General features: G+C 39.9%; 1 protein-coding gene across 8 annotated transcripts in view; it reads left to right on the top strand.

The window, feature by feature from the left end:
- The window catches only part of LOC147133169 (unconventional myosin-XVIIIa-like), a 58,707-nt gene that overhangs the window by 480 nt on the left and 37,123 nt on the right, over positions 1–21,104 (top strand). For 6 of the 8 annotated variants that reach the window (XM_086012539.1, XM_086012538.1, XM_086012535.1 and 3 more), the window contains exons 2-17: positions 1,140–2,190; positions 10,904–10,987; positions 11,093–11,164; positions 11,981–12,007; positions 13,597–13,653; positions 14,130–14,217; positions 14,344–14,450; positions 14,532–14,708; positions 15,344–15,554; positions 15,641–15,783; positions 15,867–15,967; positions 16,297–16,360; positions 16,916–17,060; positions 18,765–18,935; positions 19,691–19,781; positions 20,145–20,337. In XM_086012539.1, coding sequence (XP_085868665.1) covers positions 1,237–2,190; positions 10,904–10,987; positions 11,093–11,164; positions 11,981–12,007; positions 13,597–13,653; positions 14,130–14,217; positions 14,344–14,450; positions 14,532–14,708; positions 15,344–15,554; positions 15,641–15,783; positions 15,867–15,967; positions 16,297–16,360; positions 16,916–17,060; positions 18,765–18,935; positions 19,691–19,781; positions 20,145–20,337 — 2,685 coding nt within the window. In that variant the 5' untranslated portion in view covers positions 1,140–1,236. The remainder of the gene's footprint in view (positions 1–1,139; positions 2,191–10,903; positions 10,988–11,092; positions 11,165–11,980; positions 12,008–13,596; positions 13,654–14,129; positions 14,218–14,343; positions 14,451–14,531; positions 14,709–15,343; positions 15,555–15,640; positions 15,784–15,866; positions 15,968–16,296; positions 16,361–16,915; positions 17,061–18,764; positions 18,936–19,690; positions 19,782–20,144; positions 20,338–21,104) is intronic. The other 2 variants (XM_086012536.1, XM_086012537.1) reach the window with 2 other exon arrangements.

Raw genomic sequence — 21,104 nt, 5'->3', positions numbered from 1 at the left:
CACTTGCACAACCGGATGTAATCCAATAAAAAAGCTGCGTCAAAATTAAGCCAAAAATAGTTTGTTTTGTCTGATTGATACTATACAGTACACTCACACCCCCCCCCATATATATATATATATATATATATATATATATATATATATATATATATATATATATATATATATATATATATATATATATATATATATATATATATAGTACATATATACATATACATATACAGCTGACTTTGGGCAAAATGCAGAGTACACCCTGGATTGGCTGCCAGTTAACAGGGCACATGCACAGTCGACCAGTTATTCCCTTACACTGTGTCACAGCACATTATTTGGCAGGTGATGTTTTTGTTGTTGTTGTGACTTTCGGCTTGTCCCATCAGAGGTTGACAGAGGGAGTCATTAGGATGGTTTTCATGCAAGATGCAACCCACCCATGTTTATAAATCCAGGTTTGGAACTTGCAGTGTCTGGGTAGTGAGGCACTGGCTGGGAATCAAATATACACCGTCTGCATGAAAGGAGGTAGCGTACCACTGCACGACCGTTGCTAGAGCAAATTTGGTGTGTCGTGAGAAATTATTCAATTTAACATTATGTATCAATGTTCATCTAACTATGACAATGAGTGACATATAGTGACAGGCAGAACATTTAAATCGTCTTCCACTATATGACAGAAAGTACAATTAACCTGTGTCTTCACTTGTTGCCATATTGTGAGATTTTTCTAATGTAAGGTATGTTCTCTGGGTCAGTCACAGTTGGGAAACAGTACAGTACACAAACAACCATTCACACTCACAGTTACACACTTGTTGAGTAAGAACTGGACTCACGCTGCTCTTACATTCACTTATTTTAGATTTTGTTGGTGTACCTAATATTGGATGTATGCACACAAGAGTGTGCCATTGGCTCGTGACGATAGTGAACCTGTAACAGTCAGTGGTCATTTTCATTATAATGGGCATGATGCATCGGTTGTTTTTGTCAATTTGTTTACTTACACACAAAATCGTTTTGCTTTTTTCAAATTACTTTAATTGTATGCCAATATATCATAAACTCTAAACTAAAATATTTGGTTTACGGTCTCATTAATGAAAACTTTTTTTTCCTTATCTGCCTTACAGCTCTCATTATGTTATATAGTCAATGCTCTCAGCTGCTTGATGAAGATCTGCCTTTTCTGATTGTAAACACTTCAAGAGGCTGTGGAAAAGGTCCAACATGTTTAATTTGATTAAGAAAGATAAAGAGAAAGAGAAGGAAAAGGACATTGGCAAGAAGGAGAAGAAAGACAAAAAAGACAAGAAGGAGCGTATGTCCCAGGCTGAGTTGAAGAGTCTGGAAGAGATGAGCATACGCAGGGGCTTCTTCCACCTCAATCGGGGAAGCTCCAAGAAGGAATCAAGGAGCAAGTTGGAGATTTCTGGTCCTATCCCTATCAAGGTGGCAAGCAACCTGGATCTCAGTCTGGCAGACGTCGATGCTGAGCGCCTCAATAGTTGTAACACTTTAGCACAGGATGTGGGATCTGTTGAGGAGACCAAGGGTATCGACCAGGACCAAATACGAAGCTCTGTAAAGGAGAGAGCTGCTAAGTTTGCAGAATTAGCCAAGTTGAATTCTGTGACGAGCCCGAGGTATCCGTCCCCTTCCCAGAGGAACAATGCATTTGATACGTCAAGAGTTTCTGTTCAGAAATCAAAGCCACAATATTTTCGCCAAGGAAGCAAACCTCAAAACATATGTAGGGTACACATACCTGAACTCGTAGAAAAAACATTCCCAGGTGTCGACTTAGAGTTGCCAGTACTGGTCGCTCCCCCAATACCAGATCCTAGAGAACTGAAGTTAAAGCGACGCAACACAGGCGATTTTGGCTTCTCTTTGAGGAGGACCACCATGCTGGACAGGCAGCCTGATGGAGATGTGTACCGGAGAGTGGTACACTTCGCAGAGCCCGGTGCTGCCACCAAGGACCGTGCTCTGGGCCTAGTGCCAGGAGACAGACTGGTCGAGATCAATGGGATCAAGGTTGAGAACAAGAGCAGGGATGAGATTGTGGAGATGATCCGTCAATCTGGGGAGTCTGTTTTGCTAAAGGTGCAGCCCATTGTGGAGCTGAGCGAGTTGAACCGTAGCTGGCTGAGGACATCAAAAGGCCCGTACAAGGAAGGTGTAAGTTTCATTCTTTTTATAATTTGCATACATTTATGGAATATAAAGGGACCAAAAAATGCTACTTTCTTCATCATATGTTTTATTTTTAAACTAATCTTCTGATTCATCGGTGATTGTAATTTTTTCCTGCCAAATATGAGTATCACATCGGCTTACAAAAGTCCATATCGATCGGGCCCTAACTATCACAATAGCTTTGCTACCAATTGCTGTATAATCACAATTCAACAATTATGTGATAATCAAAGTATTGCACTGCATGTTGCCGGGTTGTTGCCAATTAAAAAAAATGAAATAAGTAGCAATCGCTTAATTAATCAACTATTAATCTCCAGTTGACATTATAACATGCAACATAGAATAAACATTTATCCTTCTTCCAGGCTAATAGTCTTGATTTTTGTGAACATTAGCACACAATCTGTTTCTGCCAGTTGAACAGTGGCTTTATTTCATATGATATAAGAGTGACAGTGACACTATGATAGATATGAAGCAGAGTGTCATGGTCTTAGTCCAAGTGTGTTATTTAAGGCTGTTCCACATTTGATTGTGCATGTACTTGTTCTCCTATTCTAATAATTCTTAACTTTAAGTAAGGCTTGGATCCAATAATTTTGATCTTGGAGGTGAATTTGTCAAGATATGGCTATGCATTTCTGTGCTTGTATTCACTGGGGAGGAGTGTGTGTGTTTTAAGAGAATGTCTTCTGATGTATACGTAATCCCCACCCCATCCCCCCTATCCCCTTTGATACCAAACAATGGGACGCTAAAGTAGACAACGGCCCAAACGCTACAGTCCAGGGCCATATGGTCGCTGGTTGGCAGCCTATTCACTTCTTTTTAAGTGGATTATCATGTGTAACAAGAAGGGGCGTGTCAAACATAACTCATTATTTGCCGGTACACCTGAATTTAATCCTTTTACAGGGGCTTACTATGACATGTAAAAAAACCAAAAACAAAACAAAAAAAAACGATCAACATTTCTACATTGGTGCCTTTGACTCTTGACTACTTATTGGGAATACACAAATTGTATCGACATTTGATGTTTCAATTTGATTTTATGAATGGCGTGCAGTGAACTAGTTCATGCAGCTGTGTAAGAATATTTCAGACCTTGGATATAATATAATAACATAATATTTCAAATATGATTCCTTGTCTCTTAACAATCCACAATTCGACATTCAATCAAATCATTCGCTCACACATTTCCGTGGACCATGGTTTGGCATGAAGACACACACAGACTGTGATTGTGAAAATGATACCATCCTATCACAATCCCAGCTGGTGTTTATATTTCGTCGTTTAAATCGATGTGCATCATTAAGATCCTGGCATTCGCTCCTCACTCTGTCCTATATTTCGTTGATCTTGATGATCATCAGCAGACAGGTAATTTGAAGAAACTACAAAAATGTACTTGAGAGGTTGCCCTAGAACCAGCTGCACTATTTATAGGTGGTTATTATAAGATCTTGACTCTGTATCTAGAGCAGATACATACCACATACGCTGTATTAATATGACTCTGGTAGCAAAGTTAAAATATTTTACTATTTAATATCATCTAATAGTGGTTTTGTACCATTTGCGGCAATTGAATTTGAAATGGTTAATTAGAGCTAGTTTGACAATATATACCAAGTAGCACAGTTTGAGGCTTGCACTTAATGTATGGATATTACTTTTAATGTGATTTCACGAGGGTTTAGTTATGTAATAATTGGCTGGGTGCATAGACTGACCTTGAGATGGGACATGAGGCTGCCATACAGGCAACCAGCAATGACTATGACTCTGATCTAATTGCAGTTATGAAGAGGGGAATAACAATCAAAATTTATTTGATGATGGATGTGATTAGTACACACTGATGAAGGAACATATATTTAAAATATCTGTAGCCTAGCTATTGATTCTGGCTCAACATTTTAACCATAGAAAATAGATGGATCGGTATTCCCCCCACATATTTCCAGCTGAGCATACTTTTGTCCATTAGGTGGCAGCCATTGCCCACACAACAGCTGACAGCTTCCAAAGAATGCATATTTTCTAATCCTGAAAAAGAAAATGTATTTTCTTTTTTTTTTATTTGTATTTTTTTAAATACACTTCCAGGATTAATTGGAGGGCACCCCACAATATGGAACTTTTGTAATTTATCATCTGCAGATTTCTGTTTTTTTCTTGTTGTTATTTCATTAGCATGTTGAGTGACTTGTAGACTAGTAACTGCACTTTAAAAAACTTCTATACTGTAACTAACTGAAAGCCTGTGTAAAGACTCATGTTCTTTTGTGAGTAGATTTGCATTTATAAACTCAACAGAGTACCTCTGAAGTGAAGATATTTCGCTGAAATATTGGTGTGTGTATCACCACTCATGCAAGTTGACAGGACATTGTTTATCCTGCACTAGGTCATGTATTTGTGTGCCAGCTTCTTGTTTTCATCTCTCATTTCAAAATATCTCATTTCAAAATCTCACAAGATGGCAACCTCTATTATATCTTACTATCTGTATCATCCATCCATCCATTATCTGTACCGCTTATCCTCACAAGGGTCGCGGGGCGTGCTGGAGCGTGCAGGAGGCGGGGGACACCCTGAATTGGTTGCCAGCCAATCGCAGGGCACACAGAGACAAACATCCGCACTCACAATCACACCTAGGGGCAATTTAGAGTATCCAATCAACTTACCATGCATGTTTTTGGAATGTGGGAGGAAACCGGAGTACCCGGAGAAAACCCACGCAGGCACGGGGAGAACATGCAAACTCCACACAGGGAGGCCGGAGCCGGGATCGAACCCACGACCTCTGAACTGTGAGGCGGACGTGCTAACCAGTCGACCACCGTGCCGCCCTATCTGTATCATCTATTACATATTTCATAACCTTAGCCTTCCGCTGTTATTAAGTTGACCCAGTTTTACCATTAAAAAAAAAAAAAGCAATCATATAATCTTCTCCCCAAGATGCCATTTATCCCCATTTCCAGCTAGACTAGATTATTAGACCAGGCATGGATTAGAAAGAGGCGGGACTTTCCAAGGATAAAGATTTCAGTCCATGATCGAGGCTTAAAAAGTCATTTTTCCTGTGCTCTGCTCTTAACAAGATTTGAATATGGCTTTTTTTTTTTTTTTGGACATGTCATTTCGTTTTACTTGTTCAAGCCATATTTTGTCAATATATCGTTATTGGGATAGATATCTTCATACAACAGAAAACATTAATGTTATCATCCATTTCCTATTTTTCTCAACGTTTTCCCATTACATGACCAATGTTGACAATATCTCGGCCCAAAAGTAACACATTAGTTTGCGTGCTGATAAGATTTTATTTTTTTATTCTTGCCCGTCAATACAAAAACATTGGGTTCAGCCATTCATTCATGTCAACTTTCCTTTTTCAAACATATAATAACATTGACAAAGGGTACTTTGATAATGGATGTGATTAGTACACACTGATGAAGGAACCTACATTTAAAATATTTGTAGCCTAGCTATTGATTCTGGCTCAACATTTTACCCATAGAAAATGGATGGATCGGTATTCCCCCCGCATATTTCCATCTGAGTATACATGTGCTAAATATGTATATATACATATTGGCATCTCTGTCCAGTTAATGCAGAAAAATGTGAATATTTTTCATCCTTCAGTTAGACTGAACTGGGTCAGAATCAATTTGTATGGTTTATGAGTTTTTAATCTTTGCTTTACGCTAAGCATGTGTCAACCAACAGCTTACATAGTGTTGTGTCCCAGTATCTGACTCTGAGGATTAGCAGATTGTACATGGTGGACCAACTTGGCCATGTGTTGGCAGAGTCTCTAGTATGTGAACATTGTAATTGTTCATGCCACATCCAATATTAAGTGCTTCGATCATGTAGTGACCTTCCCTTTCAAAGTAACGGTCACATTTTTAATGAGTTGGAAGAGGAAGAGAATATTCCAAAATTGGATTAACTCTTCCACACTTCGTCAAACCCATGCCTGCATTTCTGTGTGGAATAGCTACAGTCTACTGCGGCAATGGAAAAACTTCCTCCTTCAAGTTCCTCCCACATTGCACGGTGAAGTTAGATTGATCTTTTTAATTTTAAAGACAATAATTGTGATTGGAATTAAATTGGGATTCAATTTCAATGATTAACCACGTGGTAACTATAATCTTGATTGGCAAGATACATTTTTGCTCTATTATATCAAATGTGAAACAATCATTCTAATAGTTCATTGTTGTGCGTTATATAAGTACAGTTGTTTATGTCTCCCTCTTATGGTCACAACTGCAAAGTGATGTGACTTGTTATGTGAATGTGCAGCATGAGTGAAAGTTTCAATTGATTAAACAAATGAACAATTATGGGTCCAAAAATGGAAGCGACCAAGTGGCAGGTAGAGCCAGACTGAATATCCAAGTGAGGGGACCCCTCTTTGATGGTCTGTCACCAGGGAAGAGGGTAGCAGGAGTGTATTGGTGTGATCATTACGCAAATTCTATTCATAGCATTTCTGTGTTCCGGCAGCTGTCCTCTCTCACCGCCCAACTCCTCACATTACTACCCCTTGGCCCCCCACTCTTTTGACTACAGGCTTGTGCCACTTTGACACCGCCCTCCAGGATGCCCGTGCCCCTCACTCATAAGGAGTCTGCGTCAACTCTTTGTAGACTCGGCTCTTCCACTACTTCGGCCCTTGCTTCAGTGACTGGAGGTTAAGAGATTGCAAGGTTAAGCAGGCCTAGAGAGAAGGTAAAAGATTGGGCCTCTGGTGGACTGAGTGTGTGCCGGAAAGTGTGGTTTGCTAGTACACGGGTGCATGTGCTCCGCTCAGCAGTGGGCTCTGATGGCATCTCAGAATGGCCTCGCTTGCTGTTGAAACTATTAATAGGTGCAGTCTGAGGAAAGCTGAGTGAAACATGTAGCTGTGCCACTATTGACATTGCTTTTCAATGAAAAAAAAAGGCCACAAAGTGCGTTTTCACAAAATAGTCAAATTGGATATTTACTAAATGGTGTTTGGTCTGATGGGACAGATTTTAACAGCATGCTGTTCCCCTTTTTAAAAGTCAAATTATCAGTACTGCCTGGCCTGGAGGCATTTAACGTCCAAGGTTTGAGTTTCGGGGATGCGTGTTGTGCTTTTCGCCAATCAAGCATGATTGTTGTTATTATAATTCTGTTTACATTGCTACATTCTGTTTCACAAGAGTTTTAAGTATCATTATGTGGCATCACACGGAATGAAAGATTAAGCAACACTGTATTCTAGTGCATCGAGTCGACTGAGGTTAATGATTTGGGCTCATATGCGGAATTGATTTTGACGATGTTTTCGTGACAGTGGGTAGAAACTAAGCTATCATCTCATCATGTTTTCTCATCATATCTTCTGTCCTCAGTGCTGCATGGTCCCACTGCCCAGTTGGTAAATGGGCCGTTGTGTGCAGAATTGTGCTTCCTAATATCCCCATCACCACGGCGCAGCTCATATCCTCCTCTCGTTTTGTGTTTTGTCACCATTGCATACATTTATTCTCCTCACCACCAGCTTGTTTCATGACGTCTGGCCCATCACCATGGCGTACAAATCACGCTTTTCGTTTTGGGAACAAAAGGGAAGTTTCGCTCTTCTGTGTGATATTTTGTTTTGGCCTTTTTATATTTCATTTCAGCATCTTGACTTATTGTGATATTTTACTTGGGTAAGGCTGTGTTGTGGTTTGATCTGTTGTGTTGATTGTTCTTGTGTAGGTTAAAGTTAAGAGCAAGCCAGATGTAAGTGCCTTTTACATACATTCTTTGACTCATGAACTCAAATTATGCAGATTTGCAAGCATTTACTGAACTGAAACAAATGAGGCTACTTATCATTCTGCAATTCTGGGAAGTTGGCCAGCACGTTGAATTTGAAACGAGGATGACATAATATTTTAAGGATGACTTTGGTGTAGGATAAGTTGCGTATTGCAACATTCAGCATTTTTATGGGGTAACTTCTTTAAATAAAATCACAATTGACTTAAGAACATTTTCTAAAACTCCAGTATTGAAGAACCGGATTTGGCAAGCAATTGTCTCCTCTTTATGAGCCAACTCAGTGATGATGAGCTAATGCCATAAATATTTGTGTTGCGGCTAAATGCACTTTCATTGTCCCCTGAATCATTTAATTAAGTGATGCCCAAAGCCAGCAGTTTGCCAGGAAAAAGCAATTAACTGAAACTGCTGAACGTATTGGATTTATTGCATGCACATTTCTTTTAATTAGGCTTTTAAAGACACCTCTATACCAAGCAGTATAGTTAAGTTTGGCTTAGCACTGGTCACTTTGGAACAAAATCCCCAGATTTGGAGAGTACATGGATCAAACTGTAAGCAGTTTATTGCATGTGGCTGTAGCATCACCGGCAACCTTTATTTGACAAACAATAATATTTTGTTGCTAAAGTATACATTTCAGTGTGGCAAGCTCCACTATTTAGGTACAGTGCGACTGTAAGACATTTTTGTACTGATAACAAAGTTTTTATGATTGTAACATTCAAAATTGTGCCCCTCATCCAACTCAATTTACCTGCACTTCTTTATACGTATGTACAACATACTTAGTCCATTTTACTGAACAGATATTTTATTCCTGTCACATGTGTCCTGTCACATTATGGCTGTTTTGATTTATTTGCATCCAGCCTGATGTAGATGCTAGTCAGCCACAGACAGTTACTAAACCTGGGCAAGATACAGGAAGTGCGTCATCAGCAGAAGAAATCAATACTGACGCTGCCATGGGTGGTCCAGATGCTCCAGGTGAGGGGCAGAAGTCCGGCGGGAAAAAGGTGGCGAAGGTTGTGAGAAGAGTTGTTAGGCGTGTTGTTCCTGCGGCGACGGAAGAGCAGAATCAGCTGGCTGTGTCTGAAGCGGCCAAAGCTACCGCTGCACTTCAAACTACCAAGTCTTCAGAGGAGGACAAGGATGACATCTCCATGGGCCTGACCAGCCTCATGGGCAGAGGAAGAACCAAAGAGCACCGGCCTCGCACCCGCAACCAAGACCGCAAAGAAGACATGAAAAAGGAGCTCAAGCAGGAGGAGGATAAAGGAAAGGGAGAAGGAGAGGAGGAGAGTGTAGACATAACAGAGGATTCCACATCCACAACTGTACTCAAGAGCACGTCACCAAATACTGTACCAGCAAATACAAACCCCCTTACACCACCTGCAGGCTTCATACCTAAACCTGACCCTTTGGCCCCACCCGCTGGCTTCATTCCCACCCCGAAGCAGAATCTCTTGACTCCTCCACTTGGTTTTATACCCGCCAGAAAATCTAGTCCGGTTCCCCAAAAATACAATGCTCTGGCAAGGCCTGCAGGTTTCATCCCTGTCCCAAAGACAGATCCTCTGGCACCTCCTGCAGGGTTCGTCCCCAAACCTCGGCCACTAGCAGTAAAAAAACCAGAGGTACAGAGTGAAAGAACAGCATGTTTGCATCTTAACCCCTGAGTGGAGCATGCTGGGTGATGATAACTGAGACATTACAGCTCATATTTACCCATCAAAAACAAGTTAAGTCTGGAAGACTTGTTAATAGATCCCATATGAGCCATTTTAAAGTTTGTGGCTATATTATTATTTCCTCGGCTTTGCAAAAACATTTTCTCCAAACATATTCATTGTGGCTGACAAAAAAGGCATTTATATAATGAAGCCTTCTAGAATTAATGTTCACTGAGTGCACAAAGCTGTTTATGATCAGTACAGACCTCATCAGTGGGTATAATGGCGTGCTCGTTGCCCAATCCAGTCAGTAAGTGTAAGCAATTAGGCACTGAGCTGTGACTCATTAGTGTCATTCTTTGCTAGTGGAGCATTGCATCTAAGCCAGGAGAACCCTCACAGAGCTTTGGAAGGAGAATATTTTTTGAATTAGCAGACCATCTGAACATGTTATCAAATGATGTCTGATTTGAATTAATTACCATTTAGCTGTGGTCAATTATGTATTGGCTCTATAACTACTTCAGGTCACCCAATCAACATTTTGCTGATGTTGTCGTGCACCTACTGTAATTGTCTGATTCCGGGATGCCGTGTCGCTTCGCACGCACAGATGCAGCAATATCCTGACATTGCAAAAAGCAATAAAATGATGTGCATGCTTAGTAAGTGCTCAATCTCAGCATCTCCTTGTACATCACAAACAAAATAACAATTGTGGAAAGTGTACATGCAGGTTTTGTCATCTTATGACATGTACAGTATTAAGGTTTACAAAAAAAATCCACTTACTCCATTCACCTGTTTATAATTGAATGGCAGTGGTTGAGATTAACTAGGGCATGCTGACAATGAAACAATTTTGGCTAAATTTGGGCAGAAGGCGGGTTACAAAAATTTCAAATTGGAAAGTTGCATTCAAAAGAACTGTTATTTTAGTCTAGAATATGTCTTGAGTAAAAAGTCGTCCTCCAAATAATAACTTGAACTGAAGTTAACATAAGCATTGGGAGAACGTGTAAATGCCACACAGGGAGGTCCAAACTGAGATTTGAACCTTCGGATGTTTGCCCGTTAGCCATGCTAACCACATGTAAAACTATACTTCATTGTCCATCCATGTATCCATTATTTCTGTCTGTGTGCATGTTGTGTTAAACTGCTCTGTAAAGGAGACCCCTTGTCCAATTGTGGCCCCCAATGGCAAGCCATCACCCATTGTACCCCTCCAGGCGTATTCTACATCGAGTGAACAGGTGTGTTTGTGTTGATGTGTGTGTTCATCTTTCCATTTTCTGCATTCAAAAACACATTTCATGGATGCATTCTATTGCATGGACTTGCTGGCCCTGCACTTGCAGGTCCCAGAGGTCATTCCTACTGAGGAGGATTATATGCGTTTGAAAAGGATCTTCACCATCACTAGCAACGATGTAAGGTCTCATTTCCTCAGTTTGTTTGCTATGCGCCTGCCATTTTCCAAGTCTTGCCATCTCTCGCAATACTCTACGCTAGCCAAGCTAGAGGGACATATCTGCTCAAATTACTCATGGGGTTGTCCCCGACCCTCCACTGACAGAAAGCTTTTTAATTACTGGGATCCCTGACAATGTGAAATTAGAGACAAAAACATGTCACTGCTTTCTGATTATGGACATTACAGTACTTCTAAAAGGTGTTTATATTTAAATTATGTAAAGATATTCACTTATGTTTATGGTATTGAACAGAATGCAGTCTCAAGAGAAGTGAACAGGATGTTTGTAAATAAATCGCAAAACATGATGCATTTAATAATATAAATATAGGTAAATAGGTTGATTTTAAATACATTTTAAAATAATATATGAACATGATATGATTTTAAATGTATTACAGCCAAATGTTACCTTTTTAATTATGGTAAGGCATGCAAATATCTGTGCGGCTAGGCCACCCTGTTAGTTTTTGGTGGATGTCACAGTGGAAGCTTGAGCAGAACTAGTAACGTCCTTCAACCAATAGAACATGGTAGTACGATATCTGTGCTACTGCAAAGGAATTTAACAGATTAAACCAAGCATTTCTTCTCTTCTTTTGATTACTTCTGTTTTATTGCTTTGTTGTTGTTCAAAAGAAGCAGAGGTGATAAACTTTGCCCACTGGTATTAGATGTGATGATAACATTGTCTGGTTATTTCTGCTCTCTGCTTCCCGTGGGTCATTGGCTCTCCACATCCTGCTGTCGTCTTTGATGCTTGCATGGCTAGCGTGCGAGAGGACCCAAATCCTCGCAGGTACAAACTATGTGACTGCGAGCTCTCGGGTCTCCCTTCACTCTGTCTCAGAGATCATGGGTTTTGTTCATTATTTTTCATACACTATTTGCAGACTGCTGTCTTTATCCTAACATGAGTGTCGGGTGATGCTTGGGGCCTGAAATGATTTTTATGCTTTATTGTCTGAAAAGACATGGCCAGTGGCAATTATGAAAATTTTAATGAGTATTTGGAATGTGCTGCACATATATTATGTCCCTCCACTTGCATATTAATGATGTGATTTGCAGTATTCATCAGAGTGAATAACATGTAGATCAGTGGTGGGCAAATCTTTGTGTAGATGAGATAAAAAAAAAAAAAGTAAAATATGTGCAATCATTTATTTGAACAATAAAATAGTCATTCTAATCTTTTATCATAATTTATAGTTCGTGAATAACCAACCAAATGTTTAGTACGATAATTAAAAAACGTAAAATTTATAAAATAGTGTAGATGACTAATATATTCTAATTTTACTTGCAATAAAGAACTTAACCAATTATCTAATGAGATACAATAAATTAATGCAAACAACAAAAATGAACAACAAATCTTATTGGAGTCTTAATAATTTAAATGCTCTGTGGGCCGAATTAAAGAATGAGCTATATTTCCTTGCCCACCCCTGGGTTAGAGGATAGCATGACATATGCAACATTTTACTGAGTTGGCTCTCATTGGGTGTCTGAATTCATAGTTGTCTACAGGGATGGGCAATTCATTTTGCAAACGAGCCGCATGAGAAATTGGAATGGCTTGTGGAGGGTCAAGCCAATATGCTAACCTCTACTATTATTTTTTTTAATGTATTTATCCATCCATCCATCCATTATCTATACTGCTTATCCTCACAAGGGTCGTGGGGAGTGCTGGAGCCTATCCCAGCTGTCTTCGGGCAGTAGGCGGTGTACACCCTGAATTGGTTGCCAGCCAATCGCAGGGCACACAGAGAGAAACAAACATCCGCACTCACAATCACACCTAGGGCCAATTTAGAGTGTCCAATTAACCTACCAAGCATGTTTTTGGAATGTGGGAGGAAACCGGAGTACCCGGAGAAAACCCACGCAGGCACGGGGAGAACATGCAAACTCCACACAGGGAGGCCGGGGCCGGGATCGAAACCACGACCTCTGAACTGTGAGGCGGACGTGCTAACCAGTCGACCACCGTGCCACTTTAATGTATTTAGAAAAAGTGTATTGTTTTGGAAAATACACATTTGAATCAAAATTAGAAGCGGCCATGGAATAAAAACTTTACACTTTAAGAATTATCACATTAATTTTGTGCACCAACCTGATACATAAAATAAAATGAAAATAGCTCTTCCTAGTCAATTCAGGACTTAGTACCAACAGTAGTCCAATGAGAAGTATAATATTATTAACAGTGATTTATAATGAATTCTTATAATAAATACAATACGTACGTATATGAAACTGTAGATTTGCGTACTGTATGAATCAATTTTTAACATTTTTTTTATTGTCAGGTATGGTTCTATTCAGAAATGACCGTTAATGATTTCTCAGTTGACTTCTATTCTTTCCCTTCTCTAGCCAAAGCTTTCTGAGGACCCAGTGGCCATTCTTCAAGCATCACACTTGGCAGCAAAGGTTAGACCCTTGTGTTTTTTTATAATTCAGTATTTAATCATCATTACATGTAGCAGTATCCTGTTTATATGAACACATACCCTCCTGTGCACATTAAAGCAGTTTTGATGGTTACTAATGTTTTCCTTCTGTAGATCTTATTAAGTCTTATGTACCCGCTTTCTGTGTGAGATGCAAACACTCTTTTCTAATCTGAGACATCTTTTAATGAATATGTTTCATGGACTCTGAGTTCAAAGTCCCTTTCTTTGCTCTGGAAAGCACTTTGAAAGAGGTTCTGTCAAGGAGGGTTGCGTAATGAACAAAAGGCAAGATGATAGCAACTCATACTACCGACTGCTGTGCTTACCGCATTTAAACCTTTCCATCAGGGATCCTTTTCAATTCAATTATTTGTAACCACGCAGTCATGTGTTACATTCTATGTCTTCACCATTTATTTCTCTTCAATCTTGACTTGTCGCCTTCATAAACAGGCAAAGAATGAAACAAACATCGAATCGGAGAGAGCCTGGTACCACACTGAAAAGGTGTGGCTTGTCCACAAGGACGGTTTTTCTTTGGGTGAGTGAAATATTTAAAATGTTCTCTTTTCTTAGCAGTATTTTTGCAATTCATTTCATTTCATAGATACAACTACCAGACAGGCATACATTTTTCATAAGATGAATTAATGTTGTGGTCATGCAGCAACTCTCCTGAAGACAGAAGCAGGGAGCCTGCCAGAGGGGAAGGTGAAAATACGCCTGGACAGTGATGGATCTTTATTAGATGTAGATGAAGATGATGTCGAAAAGGTAATAAATCATCTCATCACCTCTGAAACGCATCAGTCAAAGAAGATGCCAGGTGAAACTTTTCATGACTTTAAATGTCAGGCAAACCCACCATTGTTTGAGCGAGTGGAGGACCTGGCCTCTCTTCAGTACTTGAATGAGTCCAGTGTGATGCATTCCCTGCGGCAGCGGTATGGCGGTAACCTGGTGCACACCCATGCTGGGCCCAACATGGTGGTCATTAACCCCATCAGTGCTCCTTCCATGTACTCGGAGAAGGTGAGCTACAGCTAGCATTCATGGGGCATAACACTCTTTGTTATTTGGATTTGCTAAAGTCAATGCCAATAATAAATCAATTTCTACTGTGTTCTTAGCCATTTTTATCATGTAAAACATCGACATAGCCTACCTGTAATCAAGCTACAGGCAATTTTACTATAGAAGGCTTTTATGTCTCAGTGCCATGAAGCTTCAGGCTCCCTTTTTGGGGCTGATTTAATACCAGACGAGGTTTGTATTTCCGTAGTTATTAATTAATCACAGTGTTTGGTGGCTTGTATGCACTATTTGCCTAATCATTCTGCAATGTTAGTTTTCTAAATGTGTCACCTTTGTGATAATACCCCTCACATTTCACCATGAAATATCTTGAAGGGAACACATTTCAGATATTGGCAAATTCAGTGATCTCTTTGCAAAGAACACTCATTCTTTGGCAAATATTTGTAAAGGTAGACTCCATGGCACGGACCCCATTTTCTAAACCTTTTGAAATGGGATTGAATGAAATGAATAAGTGTTACGGCTCAATACTTTTGTCCGTATAGTGAATCTAATAGATTAGAACACGCAGAAAAGGTTGCCAAGGAGCCACTCTTGCCTTCTATTTCCATGTGTGTTTGTTCTTACAGGTGATGCAAATGTTTAAAGGCTGTAGAAGGGAGGACACCGCCCCCCATATTTACAGCATGGCTCAGTCTGCCTATCGGAAGCTCTTGACCACTCGCCAGGATCAGTCGATAGTCTTGCTGGGCAAGAGCGGCAGTGGCAAGACTACAAACTGTCAACACATCATTCAATACCTGGTCACCATTGCTGGCAGCACCAACAAAACGTTCTCCAGTATGTTGGAAGGGATCCAGGCCGTAAAAAATAAAGTATGTCACAATTTATTCACACTTATTTACAACACTCTGATTTGTCTGCAGTGGAGAAGTGGCAGGCGGTGTACACAGTTTTAGAAGCATTTGGGAATGCGTCCAGCGGCATGAATGGAAATGCTAGCCGTTTCTCCCATGTTGTTTCTTTGGATTTTGACCAGTCAGGCCTAGTGACCTCAGCCTCAATCCAGGTATTTCTTTATTTATGTATTTATTTTTTGTCTGTGTGATTTTGCCCCCTCTATGTCTTGTTATTTGTGCCGTTGCCTTGCAGACCATGCTCCTGGAAAAGATGAGGGTGACAAGAAGACCAGAGGGCGAGTCCACTTTTCATGTGTTTTACTACTTAATGGCCGCAGTCGACAGCTCCCTTAGGTATGGATCACTACTGACTGGGCAATTGAATGCACAGTGCGCCGTAGTCTCTCACAGAGCCGGACTACACCTTATCTATCATGTTGATATACACTCACCAGACACAACATTAGGTACACCTGCACAATCTAATGACACTCAACACAAGAACTATGTGCATATTTATTCTTATTTATTCTTTTTCATAATTTATCTTTGCAAAGGCAGTTTTTTAATACATCTCTTTTATTAGATAGATTATGCTGCTGTATTTAATGTTGCGGCCGGTGAGTGTATTGTATCTGTTTGAGAAAAGCTAACATCTTTGTCATTTTGTAATTTTTCATTAGAACTGAGCTGCACCTCAACCACTTCGCTGAAAGTAATGCATTTGGGATCATGCCTCAGACAAAGGTAGACTACTTACTGGAGAAAATGATTTTTTAAAAATTCTGAAATAGACTGATATTTTATATGAAGCAGGCAGTCTTGAGATTTTTTTTCCCAATGTATTTTTTAATATATTGTACTGATTATAATCTCTGAATGGAAAATGTAATTTACACTCTGCCTTGCTCAAGTATGCCTGGAAGGTAGTCAGAAAGCGGACTAGCATCTATCCAACATTTAGTCTGCCATTTGTATTGACTGCAATAGGAGTTGAATCATGACTCTCAGGTTCAAAAAGCCCAGGTCACTTACAGATGAGCTACTACTGCCCCTTTCAAGCATCATGACATATTTGTTTTACACCCAAACCAAACTACCGCAACTGCTGACATTCAAACACTTTCATCCATCCTCTTATATCGATACTGTATATTATTCATCTTGAAACTTCATAAACAACCAAGTAAACATGCTCACAACAACCGAATGGCTCTTCAAATGAAACCTTAATACCTTGTAGCTCTTAACCAAACCGTAAGTAAGATTCCTTTCAGTAGTTTGTGATGTTATGTTCACCAGGTGGAGGATAAGCAACGGGCATCCCAACAGTTTTCCAAGCTGCAAGCAGCCATGAAGGTTCTGGGGGTCAGTTCTGATGAACAAAGAGCTTTTTGGCTAGTCCTTGGGGCTATCTACCACCTGGGAGCTGCAGGGGCTACTAAAGGTACATTTTCTGAAATTGAATGCGGAAAGAGGAAACAAGGCACTTCTTATCAGCAGCAGATATGAGAAAAAATGCCTTTCATGCACACATATTAAGCATAAAATACAATACAAGTGTTACTATAGAAAAACCTTCCTTTTTGAAGATATTTGCCCTCTCTTTTCATTATGCGGTAACATTATACTAAGATGTATTTTTCATATCTGAACTGTCTAGCTACTCTGGATTGCATAGTTAGACTGAAATTCGGAACACATTGATGTTCTAGACTGAAACATATATTCCACTGAATCTTAATGAATGACATTAATAACCAGTGCGTTATATCTCATTAAAACCCTAAAATCTGGATAGGCTGTTGCAGAGTTCTTACAGCATTAAAACAAAACAAAAAAAAACCCAAACAATGTAAGGCTTGACTTGGGTTTTGTCTTATAATACAAATGGAGCTTGGGAGAAGCAGTCTGCATTGTTTCACCCTGAGGTTTGGTCTCTATTTTTGAAGCTATATTTTATGATGAAACCCAGGGCAAGTTTCTCTTGCTTTAATAGAATAAAAAAGAATCTCATTGGAAACCAGTAGGTGTCCTAAAGTTGTTGATATTGCTCTGTGGTTTAGTCAAAGTTTGAAGGGGAATATTTTTGGTTTTGTTAAGCACTGTGTTTGTTAGAAAACAAAACACTATTGTAATATGTTTTTAAGCAATTCAAGGGTGATCTAAACCTTGTTCAGACAGGGCCACCGTCCCGTTTCCTGGAGAAATTTTGGACTTTTTATTGATAGGAAACGATTTTTAATTTGAGTTTTTATTCATTGTAAGAGGTGGATTTATTCACATGGACTTTATTCCTAAAGGAAATGTGTACTTTATAGATAAACAAGAATAATGAGCCTGTGTAGTTTGTGTACATTTGCAATTTAGCATTGTAGCACAAGGGGGCAGCAATGATCTCTAATCCGCTAAAACTAATCCCAGGAAAACACTGCATGAGTAAAAGGCATGATGATGTATAATCATTACTGCTGTTCTTATTTTTTTCGGCAATACTTAATTATTTTGCCAAATAAACTTTCCACACCTTGATAGTTAACCACAATTAAAATAATTGTAGTAGAAAGCATTTATTAAAGAAAATGCGTAATATTTAGGATTCACAGATAGGTGATGTCTTTTCATGTCTGTGCAACCCTCCTGCTTATTACTGACCCTGCAGGGGATCTGTCAGATGGATAAAATCTACTAGCACCACGACTACTGCTCTCTCTGTGTGAATTCTCCGAGTGCCTCTTTCAAGCCTTAGAAGATTAATTCACGGCCCATTAAAACCGATGTTTGCACAAATATCAGCACCACTTCTCTAGTCTTGGAGTTAAAGTAAAAGTTCTTTTTTCTGTTATATTGTCTTTTTCTGTGAAAATGTGTACTACCGCCCTTAGTCAAGTGCAATCATCATGTAAATAAGATGACGAACTGAAGATGATGGCTGACATGTTTACATTTAAGATGTATGTTTTTGTAGTCATTCCCAATACATGCTTTTCGTACAGTTTATTGCATGCGCTCGATAACTGTCATAGCCTCCTTCTGACCAGGGCCATTATCCAGAGTGTCAGAGAAAGAATTACCACAAATACAAGGCCAGCCATGTGCAAACGTGTGGTTGTCAGAAAGGCTAATGAAGGTCTTCATGCATGCTTCTCAGCTGGCAGGAAACAATTTGCACGTCACGAGTGGGCCCAGAAGGCAGCCTACCTGCTGGGCTGTACCCTGGAGGAGCTCTCCTCCTCCATCTTCAAGCACCAGGCCAAGGGCACCCTGCCCAGAGCCGGCAGCATCCGCCAAACTTTGGATGAAAATGGCACAACAGATGCAGGTACCCCCGCCATGCATCCTCTTTGTCGCTGGCATTCTTTTCCCCCTCCAACACATTTTTCCTTCACCTGAGGGGAACTGCATGCTTAGGAGCAAGGAAATCTTATCTTAGTAATGAATGCCGCAGCTTAACAATGGGTATTGACGGATAAGTACACACTCTTATGTGAGGACAAGCAATTTTGGATCCTCTCTTCATTCATTGTCCTTGAAATCATAATTGTCACGCATTGATTTTTCACATACTCTGACCACCATGGCAGTGCACTTGGAAGGACACTTGAATACAGCGCAGGTCAGAATTGACCTCAGTTTCACCTTTCCGTATCAACCCCCCTTCAGAATGACCTTCCAGTCTTGGATGCATTAGCACACTTGAAAATATCCCTCGGGTACCATAAAACTCGCCCTTTTATGAGATATTGGAGTCAGTTAGAATAACTTAACAGTTGGCAATTGCAATTTAGCACCAACATAAAGCCACACTCTTTGATTCGCCGAATTCAAGAGCAAGCCTTAAATTACTGAGATCATTTCCGACACAATTTGAATTCTTTATCCTATTGAGCGTAATATTCAAAATATGATGCTATTATACAACAATTTTAATGCAGATGTAGTAGCTGGTTCCAGCATCGACTGTGGAAAATGTTTTACTTCTCATAATCCAACTGATTAAATCACGTTCATTGATGCTTTTTTTCCTCCTGTTTTCTTGTATTATCTTGATGCACTTCTGACTGCTTTTCACACCAGGACCTAAGACTTCGGCCATGGAGTGTTTAGAGGCCATGGCCACTGGGCTGTACTCAGAACTCTTCACTATCCTCATTTGTTTAATAAACCGGTTAGTATTCCTTCTCTAGTCTTGAAGCAGTATCTTATTTAAGAAAAAAAGATGTGATGCCTTTGACTCGACTATTATGCAATGCAAATGGATTCAGTTCCATATCATTTCTGCTTATTCTTTTTGAATCAGCAGCGTTCCCGAAAAGAGGATAGAACGAGGGTTTGGGATTTTACTCATTACTGGATTTTAAGCACATAAGACTTTAGCTAAGACTTGATTTTAGCTTTAAAATAAATTTCAGCATGAAGTTTAGGAAGGGCTGGGATGGAGTGTAAAGAGCTGAGGTTAAAGCTTGAGGTGATTTGGTGAATGTTATCAATAAATCATTGTCTAAAGTATTGTTTTCTCTTCTTGCCTCAGGGCCTTGAAATCCGGCCAGCTTCCCTTGTGCTCTCTTCTCATCGTGGACACGCCAGGCTTTCAAAACCCCAGGCTGGTAAAGCAGGACCGCGGCGCAACGTTTGACGACCTATGCCATAACTACACTCAAGAACGTTTGCAGACACTCTTCTACCAGCGCAACTTTGTTCAGGAGCTGGAGAGATACAAGGAGGTGAGAGCATGTGAAAGCTATACACTCAGCATTCAACTTCAACTTCAACTTCGACATTTTCCCTCTCTCCCCTTTGCCCGCTCGTTTTCTCACATTATACATCAACCCCAGTGTGGCATGCTTTCACATATCACATTCTCTATCTGTCCCACCTGTCACGACATGTGACAAGCCAAAGTGGTTCGTGTGTTAGACCTTCTCATTAGCGATGCTGGGCTTCACCTCCTTTGCAGAGATCAAAGTATAAACATTCGCAAGACAAGCCTTGGGGAGACACGCCCACCGGCAGCACTACCAATAGTGTTACTATTGTGAGGGCCCTATTTTTTTTTTTTTTGCTGGCCCTCTTTGCATTATTGAAAGTACTTTGCCACGTTTCTCGATCGTCTCGGATGAAGTGTCATTAAAAAGTCAAATCCTTTCACTGCCTGCAAGTACACATGAGCATCTAATGTGATGAAATAAATGAGGTGTATCGCCATTTCTGCACTTAAAAAATAACTGGAATGGCACTCAGAGGAGTCTAAACGAAGCCCTAAACATGTCTATCTGATTGCTTTAATTAAAAAACACACAGAAAGCTTGTTTCATCACAGCTCCATCATCTTCTGGATTTGGTCACTGCCCAACAAGCGTGAGCTCAAAATTAGCGAGTAAGCTCATACTCATCAACTCTGCCAATACAGTGGTACCTCTACTTACGAAATTAATTGGTTCTGGAAGAAATTTCTTAACTAGAACATTTTGTAAGTAGAGACGTGTTTTCC

This window comes from Filicampus tigris, chromosome 17, assembly GCF_054856515.1.
Source record: "Filicampus tigris isolate MCC_2025a chromosome 17, RoL_Ftig_1.0, whole genome shotgun sequence".
In the NCBI taxonomy this organism is placed as follows: Eukaryota; Metazoa; Chordata; class Actinopteri; order Syngnathiformes; family Syngnathidae; genus Filicampus; species Filicampus tigris.
The sequence above is the reverse complement of the archived record's forward strand: the minus strand, read 5'-3'. Positions and strand labels throughout refer to the sequence as shown.